Genomic DNA, 12,882 nt, shown 5'->3' on the forward strand with positions numbered 1-12,882 from the left:
GTTTTTGTGTATAAGGGTCAAGTTTCATTCCTTTGCATGTACATACCAGTTTTCCCAACACCGTTTGTTGAAAAGGACTATCATTTCCCCATTCTATATTGTCAGCATCCTTATCAAGTATCAGTTGACAGAATAAGTGTAGTTTTATTTCTGGGCTCTCAGTTCTGTTCCATTGGTCTATGTCTCTCTCTGTGCTAATACCGTAATATTTTGATTACTGTAGCATTGCAGTATATTTTGAAATCAGGAAGTGTGATCCCTCTAGCTTTCTTTTTCCCTCAAGGTTTTGACTTTGGGGTCCTCTGTGGTTCCCTACAAATTTTAGGATTGTTTTTTCTATCTTTGTAAAAAATGCCATTCAGATTTGATAAGGATTGTATTGCATCTGTAGGTCACTTTGGGCTCTATGGCCATTTTAATAATAATTCTCCCTATCCATGAACATGGAATGTCTTGCCATTTATTTGTGGCTCCCCTTTCTTTCATCACTGTTTTATTGTTTTCAGTGTATAGATCTTTCACCTCCCTGGTTAAATTTATTTATTTATTGGTATTTTAATCTTTTTGATGCCATTGTAAGTGGGAATGCTTTCTCAATTTCCTTTTCATACAGTTAATTGTTAGTGTATAGAAATGCAACTGATTTTTGTATGTTGATTTTGTATTCCCCAACTTTACTGAATTTGTTCATTGGTTCTAATGGAATTGTTAGGATTTTCTACATATCGATCATATCATCTGCAGAGATTGTTTTTCTTTTCCAGTTTGGACGCCTTCTATTTCTTGTCTAATTGCTGTGGCTAGGACTTACAGTACTATGTTGAATGGTGAGAGTGGACATCATTGTCTTGTTCTCAATCATTTTTAGATATGTTCTTAATGGTCTTTATTCTTTCTCTCTTTTTAATCTTTTCACTTGATCCTGTTTTTGGCATATGGAAGAAAGAAAGGGAGAGCATACCTCATGATTTTTTTCATTGAATGTTGAACATTGTGGGTAAAGAATTACAGAGGCTCTGGGTGAGTTATCTTCCTCCAAGGAAGGTTAAAGTTTCTTGCAGCTCAAATACCAACTCACAAGTTTCTTGTGGCTAAAATACCATGATTATATTAACACACACACACATATTGAGGCTTGGTTTTAGGCCTTGTAAGGACTGCCTTATTTCATCTCTGTCCTTACTCCTTGGGTGTAGCTCTACTCCTAAAGCATGATCTTTCTGGGGATTGCACCTGCAGCCTGGGGAGTTTGCCAAATCCCCTCCCTTACAGTGGGGCTCAGACTTCATCTTCTGTGTCCTTAGCTTTGTTGAAATATAATTCACATACCATACAGTTCACCCATTTAAAGTGTACAATTCAATGGCTTTTAGTATATTCACTAGCTTATTAACATACTGTATAGCTATCATCATAAGCAGTTTTAGAATATTTTCATTCTAAATATTTTCACTCCCTCAAGCCCTCCTCTGCCTTGCCCCACTAGGCAACCACCAGTCTACCTTCTGTCTTGATTTGCTTAGTTTTAGGGGCATTTCACATAATTGGAATCAATACAATATGTGGCCTTCTCTGTCTGATTTCTTAGCATAATGTTCTTGGGGTTCATCATGTTGTAGCATGTTATCTGTACTTTATTTCTTTTTATGGTCGAATAATCCATTGTATGGATAGACCATGTTTTGTTTATCCATTTATCAGCTGATGGATATTTGAGTTGTTTACAGTTCTTGCTATTATGAATAATGCTGCTGTGACATTTATGTACATGTTTTTATATGGACATATATTTAAAATCTTATTAGGTATATACCTAGGAGTGGAATTGCTGGGTCCTGTGGTAACTCTGTGTTTTGAGGAATTGCCAGTCTTTTCCAAACAGCGGCACCTTTTTACATCTCCATCAGCAGTATAAGGGTGTTCCAACTTTTTTACATCTTTACCATCACTTTTTACTTATTTTTGTATTATAGCCTTCCTAGTAGGTGTGATGTTGTATGTTGTGCTTTGGAGCTGTTTTTATTGCATATGTTAATGTTTCAGAAATCATGAACTTGTTTCTTGAAAGTCTGCCACTGACCTCTAATACCATGAAGGTGTATTTTCAGATAACTATGAGGCAGTCAGTCCTTGATTAACTATAGAGGGGATAAATCTGGTAGAGCAGTGCTTCTCAAACATGATGTGCATAGAAATCACCTGAGAACCTTGTAAAAATGCAGATTCTTGGATGGGGGACTGAGGTTCTCCATGTCCAACAAGCTTGCTTTTAGGTGATGCTAAAGCTGCTGGTTGGTGAACCACACTCTAGACCATTGTTCAGGGGAGGAGACTCTTGCTGTTCAATAAAGTGCTTAAATTGACTATAGGTATTTACTTTCAAAGTATACAAATTTAGAAAGTATTCACCCATGCCCTTTTTTCAGTGTAAAAAGCTAATAGAAGACTGTATCTTAAATGTGTTTTAACAGTGCATCTTTCTTCAAAATCATATTTATGAGGAAAGAAAAAAGATACAGCCTTTGAAAACTGGCTTCTGATTTTGATTGTTATTAAACTACTGGAAATAAGAGCAGAGCATAGTGTGAAAAACAGTTGGTCTGAGTTTTATAATCTAGGACGTTGTCTTTGCCACTGACCAGGTGGTGGTGTGGTGGAGCACAGAGAGCTGTCCAGGGCTGAGTTGCGATTTCTGCCTTGTTGCTTACTGACCAGCTTTGGATAACTTACTCAGCCTCTGGTCAAAATCATTATGTTACCTTAAAGAAGCCATAATGAAGATGACATAACACTTAACCTAGAATGGTCATGCTGACACTTAAATGAAGAAACACATGCAAATAACCTAGCACTGTCCTGGACAATGAGTGCTCACTGAATGTTACTCTCTCCTTTCCTGCCCTTCTTCCTCAGCGAGTCTAGCCGCACTCAGTACCATGCACTCAATAAGTGTTTCTCGAATTCACTTGATGGTCACCATACTAGAGAAGGACTTGTGTTTTCTAGAGACTATCTTGGTTCTTAAGTGAAGAGTTTGTTAATTATGATATGAAAAATATTTGTCTTTTGTATATAAGTAAGAGACCAAAACAGATTCAATTCTTCCTGTTACACTAACAGTTACTTTTCATGCCTTTGCCACATTTTTCCCATTCTGCAGCAGCCAAACTTAGAGAATTCTTCAGATTTCTCCACATTGCCGGAACTGGAGGAGTTCCCCCTCAGCCAGTCACCGGAGCCAGAAGGGAGCCTGTCTGAACCATACAGCATTCAGCCGGCAGCGGAGCGGATTGAGCTCTCCACAGCCGCACTCACCTCGTCTCCGCCAGGAGCCGGCTCCTCAGAAGAACACTCTGGTTCAGGTAGTTTTCCACATAATTAACAAATACAGTGTTTTGCCTACTAAAAATCTTCATTTGTCTTTTTCAGAACATAACTTGAAAAATCTCTGACTTTAGCATTTGTTTCAAGTCCTCATATTATTTCTGGGCTCAATTGTTCTCTTTCACTTTGTCACTTTTCTTATTTTCTGGAATTTGGTGGGTGGGAGTCAGGTTTATATGTACAGTAAAATTTGCCAGTTTTTAAGTATACAGTTCTGTGAGTTTTGACAAATGTATACAGTCTTGTAATCAGTGTCACAATCATTATATATAGAACATTTCCATCAATTTGAAAAGATTCCTTGTGTCCCTTTGCAGTCATCCCCCACCCCTACCTTGTTGGCTCCTGGCATGTGACTTTCCTTTTTCTAGAATTTCTATAGAGGGAGTCATACAGGATGTAGTTTGATGTCTAGCTTCTTTCACTGAGCATCATGTTTTAGAGATTCATTTATGTTGTTGCCAGTATCAAAGGTCTGTTTCTGTTTATTGCTGAGTACTCACTTGTATGAATATACTACAGTTTCTTGATCTGTTCAGCCAGTGACAGATATCTGGATTGTTTCCAGATTTGGGCAATTATTATTGAAGCTACTCTGAGCTTTTACATACAGCTCTTTGTATATACACATTTTTTATCTCTATTCAGTACATAACTAGGAGTGGAATTGCTGGATCATATGGTCACTGCATGTTCAACTTTTTAAGAACTGCCAAAATGTTTTCCAAAGTGGCTGTGCCATTTCTTATTCAGACCAGCAATATATGAAAGTTCTGATTGTTTCATCTACTTGCCAGTACATATCATCAGTCTTTTTAATTTTGTCATTCTAGTGAGTATGTAGTGGTACCTTATTGTGGTTTTAATTTACATTTCTCTGTTTGTCAGTGATGTTGACACTCTTCATGTGCTTATATATCACCTATATATTTTCTTTAGTGAATTGACTGTGTAAGTATTTGCACATTTTTATTGGATTATCTTTTTATAGATTTGTAAAAATTCTTTTTTCTGGGCACAAAACCTTTGTCAGATATATATATTGCAAATATTTCTAAGTGTGTGGCTTGCCTTTTCATTACCTAAACAACATCTTTGGGAGAACAAAAGTTTTCATTCTGATGAAGTCAAATTTATTGAATCTTTTTCTTTATAGTTTGAGCTTTTTGTGTTTTTCTTAATCTTCCCTAACCCAGGCAATCAAGATTTTCTCTTACATTTTCTTATAGAAGTTCTATAGTTGTAAATCTTACATTTAGGTCTGTGATGCAGTTCACTAATTTTTGCATATGGTATTATATAAGGATTGATGTTTATTTTGATTACATATAATATTCATTTGTTCCAGCACCATTTGTTGAAAAAACTGCCCTTTCTCCATTAAACTGACATGATACCTTTATCAAAAGTCAGTAAGATGTATATGTGAGATTCTATGCATAGACTTTGTGCTATGTTTTAGTGGTCTGTATGTCTGACTGTATACTGCTGTCTTAATTACTATGGCTTTATAATAAGCCTTGAAATTGTATAATGTTTTCTGGTTGTTTTGGTTATTCTATTCTATGTCATTTTCCATATGAATTTTAGGTTAACTTAATTTCTACTCAAAGCCTGCTAAAATTTTTATTGGGTGTTTAAAATATAGATCAATTTGGGGAGAAAGTGACATCTTAACAATATTGAGAGTCTTCTGGTTTATGTATGAGCATAATCTCTCTATTTATTTCTGCCCTCTTTAATTTCAGCAGTGTTTTGTAGTTTTAAGTATGTAGGTGTTATTCCTAGTTTGTTAAATTCATCCCTAAGTGTTTTAAATATTATGCTGTTGTATAAATGATATTTTTATTTCAATATTGATTGTTGCTAGTTTATAGAAATATGGTTGATTTTTATATATTGTCATCATATCCTGGGATCTTACTAAATTTAGCTCGTTAGTTCTGTCTTTGGCCTTCTCTGTAGATAGCCGTATCAGCCTTAAACCACAGGGACCTCTCTACAGATCTCCAGCCTCTCCTCTGGTACTTTTCCCCTCACAAATTCCACACAAACCTTGACCAGCATAGACTCCAAACTCTGTCTTCTCAACCCAGTAAGAACCTCGAGGCTGAATTTGGATTCCCCGTCCTTGAGCTGCAGCCTGGAAGTTATCTCGACAGCAAGCTAAGGCGCTTACAGGGCTTGCTGTGTCTGTCTTCTGCTCAGGGATCACTGTTCTTGGGTTCTTGGTGCTCCAGCTCCAAAAGCTGTTGTTTCATATATTTAGTCCAGGTTTCTAGTTGTTTAAAGCAGGAGAGATTGTTTTTCATCCCCTGTTGAAATAGCATCATGTCTGGAAACAGAAATTTTGCTACTTATGTAAATTCTCTGATCATGTGTCCACACTTAGTATTCTTATATCTTTAAAAATCTGAGCTCACCAACCTTTCTATAAAGCCACATTGTTTCATTATAATTTGCCATCTCTTTTCCTCTCTAGTGGGTGTTAATTGTAGTTTCATGAACAGTTTTACTTTTTAAAATACCCTGTCAAGTTTTCCTTCAATGTAATTTATCACAAATGTATGGAACTTATACCACATACTACTATGCTAAATGTTAAAGAGGAAGAGAGGAATAAAATACTGAATTGTGCCTGCTTTTTCTCTGAATTTTTTGTAATCTGTATTTTATGGTCTAGAGCAATACTTTTCAAACTGTCAGTCAGCATGCCTGTTCCAGTCTATGAAGTCTGTGATAATGGACAACACAACAGGCTGTTGTTTAGCTCACCTAGATTCTTTTCCCTCAAAGCAGGGCTTTCTTGAAGGGAAGCGGTGTGTTGGCTTAGATGTGTGTAGAAGTTCCATCTGTCCTTGTAGGCAGGTAACAAATGGTAGACCAGCTACTTCAGTGGCCCAGGCCTGGAGCGCCTCTGTGAGAATGCTAGCTTGCCCTTCCTTGGCTACTCAGAGCTCTTGGCCTTGGGATTCCCCACAATTCATCTCTTTTAAGAGGCTCTTTTTTCTTAGTTAAAACTAATTCCTAAGTAATTCATTTTATGACTGATAACTACTTTTTGGAACTTCTCAGCAAACTCAGACTTGGTCAGTTTTGTTTTACACTGGCACAGACTCAGTGGAATGGAGCCACTTTGGCAACAGAGAAAGCTCGTGGGAGACCATTTTGTTTTATGTTGCAAGAAAATAGGAGCACTTAAGGACTCTTCCCTGGAGTTGGAATTGCCAATTTATTTTTGTAATGTCCTAGAAAGAATTCTTCCCTTCCATGTTCATAAGTACATTTTTTGCCACTTGTTTGCCTTCATCCTGACTAGAACATACTTTATTTCAATGCATGATTCCCCATCCTCATTTCCTTTCCATTTGTTGGCCCATCCTCTCTATCTGCCATTGGTAATTGTCACCACCTAATAGAAGAAGATTTTTAACACATGTTAACAGAGGTCTAGAGTGGGAGAGAAGGCATTGAGTGTGAGAACACCTTGAAAAGACTTGTGTTTTCTTTCTTTCAGTGGGAAGTTCTCCAGGGAACCTGAAGAATGAAAATTTTTCTAGTAGCCATGCTATTACAGTGTTCAAAGACAAGAGTCATGGAGCCATGGACCAGCTTTCTCTGATTTTGTCTCCTGAGCACCAGATTTCTCATAAGCTCTACATTCCTCGAAGTACAGCCACTGCTGCCTTAGGAGCTGCTGCGAGGTTAGCCACATCCAGGAGCCTTCTACAGTGGTACCCAAGTGTGAAAAGGATGGAAGCCTGAGTAGGGGAGGGAAGGGTGGAAGGGAAGGAGGAAAAAAATAAGCCAGCTGCTCAGGGCTCATTGATTTCACATTCCAAAATAAGGAGGAAGTATTGAGACAAAATAGTATTTTGATGGTTGATGTCTTTGTCTCTGTGACTATATATTAGCTTTATTATGTCCGCTTTGTTGTGTAAGTATTGATATGTAATGTTTATTTTCATTTTTACTGATATTTCTTATATAGTTTTGTTTATTGTTTACTTTTATTTAATGTAGTAGTTTAGAGAAGCTTTTATGTTTTGTGTTTTTTGTGTTTCTATAATGTCTTTCTTACACATATCATGACTAATAAATGAAAACTGGAAAACTAATGTTTTGTGATCCATATTTAGTAAAACAAAAATTATCTCGCATCTCTGTCTCCAGAAATTTTAAGGCTGCTTTCTCTATCTCATTTGAAATCTGTATTTTCAAATATAGATAATTTAGGGTTCCAGTCCTTACCATCGTTATTTCTTTGAACTACTAGGACCAGTAAGAAATCCACACCCTGAAGTTTTGGTCATGTAAACACTTACACATTTTAAAACTTGAACTATCTTTCAGTATAGACAATTTCTTGAAGACTAGTAATGAGATTGCTAAAACTTAGCTGAATGAATGTCTCTGTAGCTGTCACAGTTTCCAGGAGCTTTGATGTAGCAGTGATTCAGCAATGGTGGTGTTTAAGCATTTATACAACACGATGTTCCCTGAAGTCAGATTGTGTGAAATATTGACATCCTGTTAAGCTCATAGTGTAAATCATTAAGAGAAAAGAAAAGACAAAAAGGTAAAATTAAATAATGTAAGGGATACTAATTTCTTTGTGGTAAAGTAGCAGACTTACCCTCAAATTTAAAAAAATCCCATATAGAGGCATTTCTTAGAAATAAAATCAGAGAAGGAGGTGTGACTTATTGGCATGCTGCATAGAGCTAGATTCTCACCTTTCTAGACTCTCTTCTAAGGCCTCTTGTTTGGTATTAAGTGGGAGAGCTAGCCCAAGTTCTTTTTCTTTTCCTACTGTAAGGAATTTCTCTTCTTTCCTTCTTAGTTACTTAACCAGCAAAATGTCCACTGAGGAAGGGAGTGAGATGAGAGTAAATATAAAAATGCATTTACATTCAAATAGTACTGCCTGAAACTTCTTTCTGGGAATTAATTAATGAAACAAACCCAAAGTCTCTAAATACTGATAGTTTTTGGCTTAAAAATCTAGAGAAAACATGATTAATGCAATAAAATTAGAAGACCCAGATTCACCTTTAATTCTAATATATCTACAAGAATGACAATATACTAATTGACATACATATAATCTGGAAATATCACTGATAGTTGGCCCAACAGAAAGAACAGGTTCCCACTTGGGTTTTTGTGATTTTATGTCAGACTTCTTTATTGGAGAAGACAGTTAAGAGTTACATGGAGGGTCAATGAATAGTTAAATATCATCCATGATACTCAGCTGTGATATGAACTGGAAAGCTCTTTTTCATACAGGTTTAGGTAATCCACAATTTGTTTCCAAAGAACAAAATTCATTTTGGAATTATGCTTGTTAGAATTCTTCCTTTAAAGAAGAAACCAAGTTTGTTTCCAAGGGGTGGACCATTGGGTTTGGGGCTTCTCCAGAGGGGTGACCATTGGGTTTGGGGCAGAGTTAATTCTAGTAGAAGCAGTATCTACATATCTAGTAGGTCAAACTGTAACCCTCTCTATAGCATTACTAGTACCTACTAGGAGGAACTCGGCCAACAGCGGGCTAACCAGACAAGACTAATCTTATATTTGCTGGTTAGATATTGATGGGGCCAACAGGGAATCATTGAGACAGAGCCATCTCAAACTGATGAGTGTCAACACACTTTCAAAGAAGCCTATTTAGTAGTTAACAGTTAACATCCTGTTTGAGTTAGCAGAGGGGAGAAGGAACCTTGGAGAGAGACATTTTGACTGCTTGGCTTTGACTAGGGCAGATAGTCTGTCAAAGCCCAACAAGGTGGGCTTTGTTTGGTATTTAAGTAAAATGGCCCGAAGTATCAAATTTAATAGATCATTTGAAAACGAGTAAATAGCTTTACTTATATAGCCAGGAACAACAATAAGAAATGTTCAAAAGGTAGGTAGATGTTCTGTGGTTTAGGGTAAAATTAATTATATTTTATTGTCAAAAGATGGGTTGACATCTATTTTTAGAATAGCGCCACCCTCACATTTTTGGTGTTAAGGATCTATCAGAAATATTGACTAGGAAGTGGGAGCCTGAGGTGTGTTAGGGGGTATAAGGAGAACATACAGGAAAATCCTGGTTATAATTCCCGAGGAATGGGAGAGGCTTTACTAAGCCGTTTGGGTTTTAACTCCAGTGCTTTGTACCAATACCCGTCTTCCATCCAAAAACACACCATGGGTTATCAAAAGAAGGGCCAGTCTAGCTGCAATCAGCCGTGCTTTTTCCTGTAACTCACATGTTTGAGATGCTGGTTGCCCATTGCAAGGCATGGGGAAAACTAGAGCCTTCTGCCTACAATCAGAATATGTCTGACTTCGAATTACAGAATTTTGATCTAGAAGGAATCTTAAATGAGGAAATTAGAGGCCTAGAAAGACTAGCTTGCCTATGGTCATATAGCTTACGTTCCCCTATCTGCTGACCCTCAGCCCAGTGCCCTTTCCACTAGAAAATATTGTGACCCCGTCCTGCATAGTTTAAAAGATTATAGCCAGAAGACATAGTTCGGTAGGTAAGTCCAAAAGAAGGTGGTTCTAATAGCTGAGCAAACCCCTGGTATTAGTGATAGGGAAATATTGACAAGGTCAGCAGTGCAGTCCGGGTGGCTCCCTTCTGCTTCTCTTTAGCAAGGACAGCAGAAACTCCCTCCCCCTCACTCCCCGCTCCACCAGGCGCTCACTCTCAAAACTCACTCCCCCTTGCTTGCTTGCCGTGCACGTAGAAATGTTGCAGATACGGAAGCAGAAAGATATGTATTGCTCCCCTTGCCTTGGTTCGGGGCTCAGACCTAGGGAGATTACTCCCCTCTGAGCCCACGGGTGTAAAATAAACCTCAGCACTCCACGACCTCCGAGTGCTGCTTGGTTCTTCTGTCAGCGATCCAGTCCAGGTTTTTTCCGTAACTTTAGCTGTGAGATTGATTTACAAATTTCTTGTGTTCTTGAATGTGGATAGCTTAAATAACAGTGGGCCAGTTCTAGGGCTGAAGATTCTGAAAGGAGGGCGTGGTGAGAGGACAAACCAATGCCTTACAGAGCAGTCTTCCTGAAGCTTCCTATTAACATGTATACCATGTAGTGAGGCCTCTCCAATAAACTTTTAAGTGTCTTCTCAGAATTAAATTAATCTTATTTAATACATACAGTGCCACACACAGCATTATTCATAATTTGGGAGGAGCCATCACTAAAACATTTAAAAGATTGCATTTCCTGTACCCATTCAGATCAGTCACCAGTCAACCTAGTAAGTTGGCTGGGTTTGGTATTCAGCATGTGAACTATAAGCATAGTTTTCAGGAAATAATTTTAGTTTTCTGTTGGGTATAATTTTGTTTTGTATTTCTGTTAAAATTAAAAATTTTTTTTTAAATTTATGGAAAAATGCTTATAAGAAACTTTACTTGATTATTACTTCTTGGTGCCAATTTAGATAAATAATTAGATGAGGAAACCAGATTTATGACTCTGTCTGTACTCTCTAAACTTTAGCCTGCTGGAACCAGAATACTTTAAACTCTGCTATTGTTTAATCACATAGACAGAAATTGCTTTAACCTCTCAGCCAAGGATTTCTCTAATATTTAGAATCTTAATTGACTAGTGTGTCACTTTCCACAAATCGAATGTTTGACCTACCCCAAAACTGAGTAGAGAACTTAGTCATAACTAAATTTTCTTGGTTATAAGCATAGTTTTCAGGAAATAATTTTAGTTTTCTGTTGGGTATAATTTTGTTTTGTATTTCTGTTAAAATTAGATTTAAAATTTTTTTTTAATTTATGGAAAAATGCTTATAAGAAGCTTTACTTGATTATTACTTCTTGGTGCCAATTTAGATAAATAATTAGATGAGGAAACCAGATTTATGACTCTATCTGTACTCTCTAAACTTTATTTCAGAGCTAATGGTAAGTCTTTGGGACCAGGGAATTATGATTAGCCTGATCTTCAGAGTTTGTAACAGCATTTTGTTGGACTTAATCAAATACTTACGAAGTTGGTATTTGTTTTGTCAGAAATGTCTAGATGTCTTCTTGTAATCAGTTTTTGTTGTGATGATTCTACAGAAATGAAAATATTACTTAAATATGTGACCCAAAGAACTTGAGTAAAGTAGAAAATTTCCCTGTAGAGTTGTGAAAACAGATTTGACGGTCTTCTTGACTAAAATATTTGTCTTCATTTTTGGCTCAACTTCTTTACTCTTACAGTACTTTGGCCTTTGTAAACCTTTGCTACACTGTAGATAAATACTTTCATTCCATGAAATTGGAAATTCTTTCACACTGGAGCCATTGCTTGAGTACCTGACAGCCACATTTCAAAGACTTGTTCTCTTTCTTTTTTTTATAGCAACATGTTCAAAAACAAACCCTTCTAAGCCACCTCCCTTTTTAGACTGTTCACATGCTGAATACCAAACCCAGTCCCATGGTAAGCTGTGATTCAGCACTCTTTCAGCCCCTTACTTGATTTCCTCATCCCAGTTAGGTAATGGAGCTTTGCTTGATCTGCCGTTCACTGGACCGTAAGTGAAAGGTAAAGACAGCTCAGTTTATTTCTTACTAGAACAAATGTCTGCTTGACAAAAGCATCTTGTTATTGCAGTGTTGTTACTCATATGTTCTGATGAAAAATCTCTGATACCATATGTATGAAAATACCTGCCAGTTAAATAAGACTGTGTGTAACATTTAGGATTCCGACTATAAGGCAAAATATATCCCCAGTGAGATGATACATATTTCCTCCTCATGATACCTTCCTTTTAATGGATACCAATCTTCCCTCTTGCTTAGAAGGATGAAACTTAAGCAAACATACATGAGATGGGCTAGAGCGAAAAGTTTTATCATTTCTTTTCTGAATCTTAAAGTAACATTCCTGTATTGATCTGGAGTTAGGACAGTTAAACAAATTGAGAGTAGGGGGTTGGAATATTACCCTCTGCTCTGTGAATTAATTGACTGTGAATAAGTGGTAACATCCTTTTTCCATCTCACATCTTAGGCAGTGGAATATAAATTTCTGATCAGGCAGACAGAATGTGTTTTTCAGCAATTGATGCAGATTTATCTTTGCTAAACTCTTTAAATTGACACATGACTCCACCAAAACTTTTTGGTAATTATGTAGTTTTATACTTGGAATTGTGCCAACAGTTGACTTTACTCAGATTTATGAAGCTCAGCAAAGTTGCCTCTTTCAAAACTTGCTTTAAGAGAAAAATGGTGAGTTTATAATAAAAGCCCAATGAGTTGTAGCAAACATCATGTAGTTAATTATCAATAAGCCTGCATTCTGTATTGGCTTTGCTTAGGATCTTTTCAGATTTGCAGAATCATTTAACATATTATGGAAATCAATTTGTGGTACCAAATCCAGACTTCCATGGAATTTTTGTCTTGTCTTTCAGCCAAGTGGAAAGAAATTAAGGCTCACTGATAGTACCTTGACCTTGTACCAGTCATA

The 12,882-nt window shown here is 36.9% G+C and overlaps 1 protein-coding gene across 4 annotated transcripts in view; it reads left to right on the plus strand.

The window, feature by feature from the left end:
- Positions 1 to 7,490, plus strand: part of TDRD5 (tudor domain containing 5) — an 82,229-nt gene extending 74,739 nt beyond the window's left edge. For all 4 annotated transcript variants that reach the window (XM_037021069.2, XM_037021070.2, XM_037021071.2 and 1 more), the window contains 2 exons: positions 3,161 to 3,362; positions 6,902 to 7,490. In XM_037021069.2, coding sequence (XP_036876964.2) covers positions 3,161 to 3,362; positions 6,902 to 7,149 — 450 coding nt within the window. In that variant the 3' untranslated portion in view covers positions 7,150 to 7,490. The remainder of the gene's footprint in view (positions 1 to 3,160; positions 3,363 to 6,901) is intronic.
- Positions 7,491 to 12,882: the final 5,392 nt, after the last annotated feature.

This window comes from Manis javanica, chromosome 11 (genome assembly GCF_040802235.1).
Source record: "Manis javanica isolate MJ-LG chromosome 11, MJ_LKY, whole genome shotgun sequence".
Classification (NCBI taxonomy): Eukaryota; Metazoa; Chordata; class Mammalia; order Pholidota; family Manidae; genus Manis; species Manis javanica.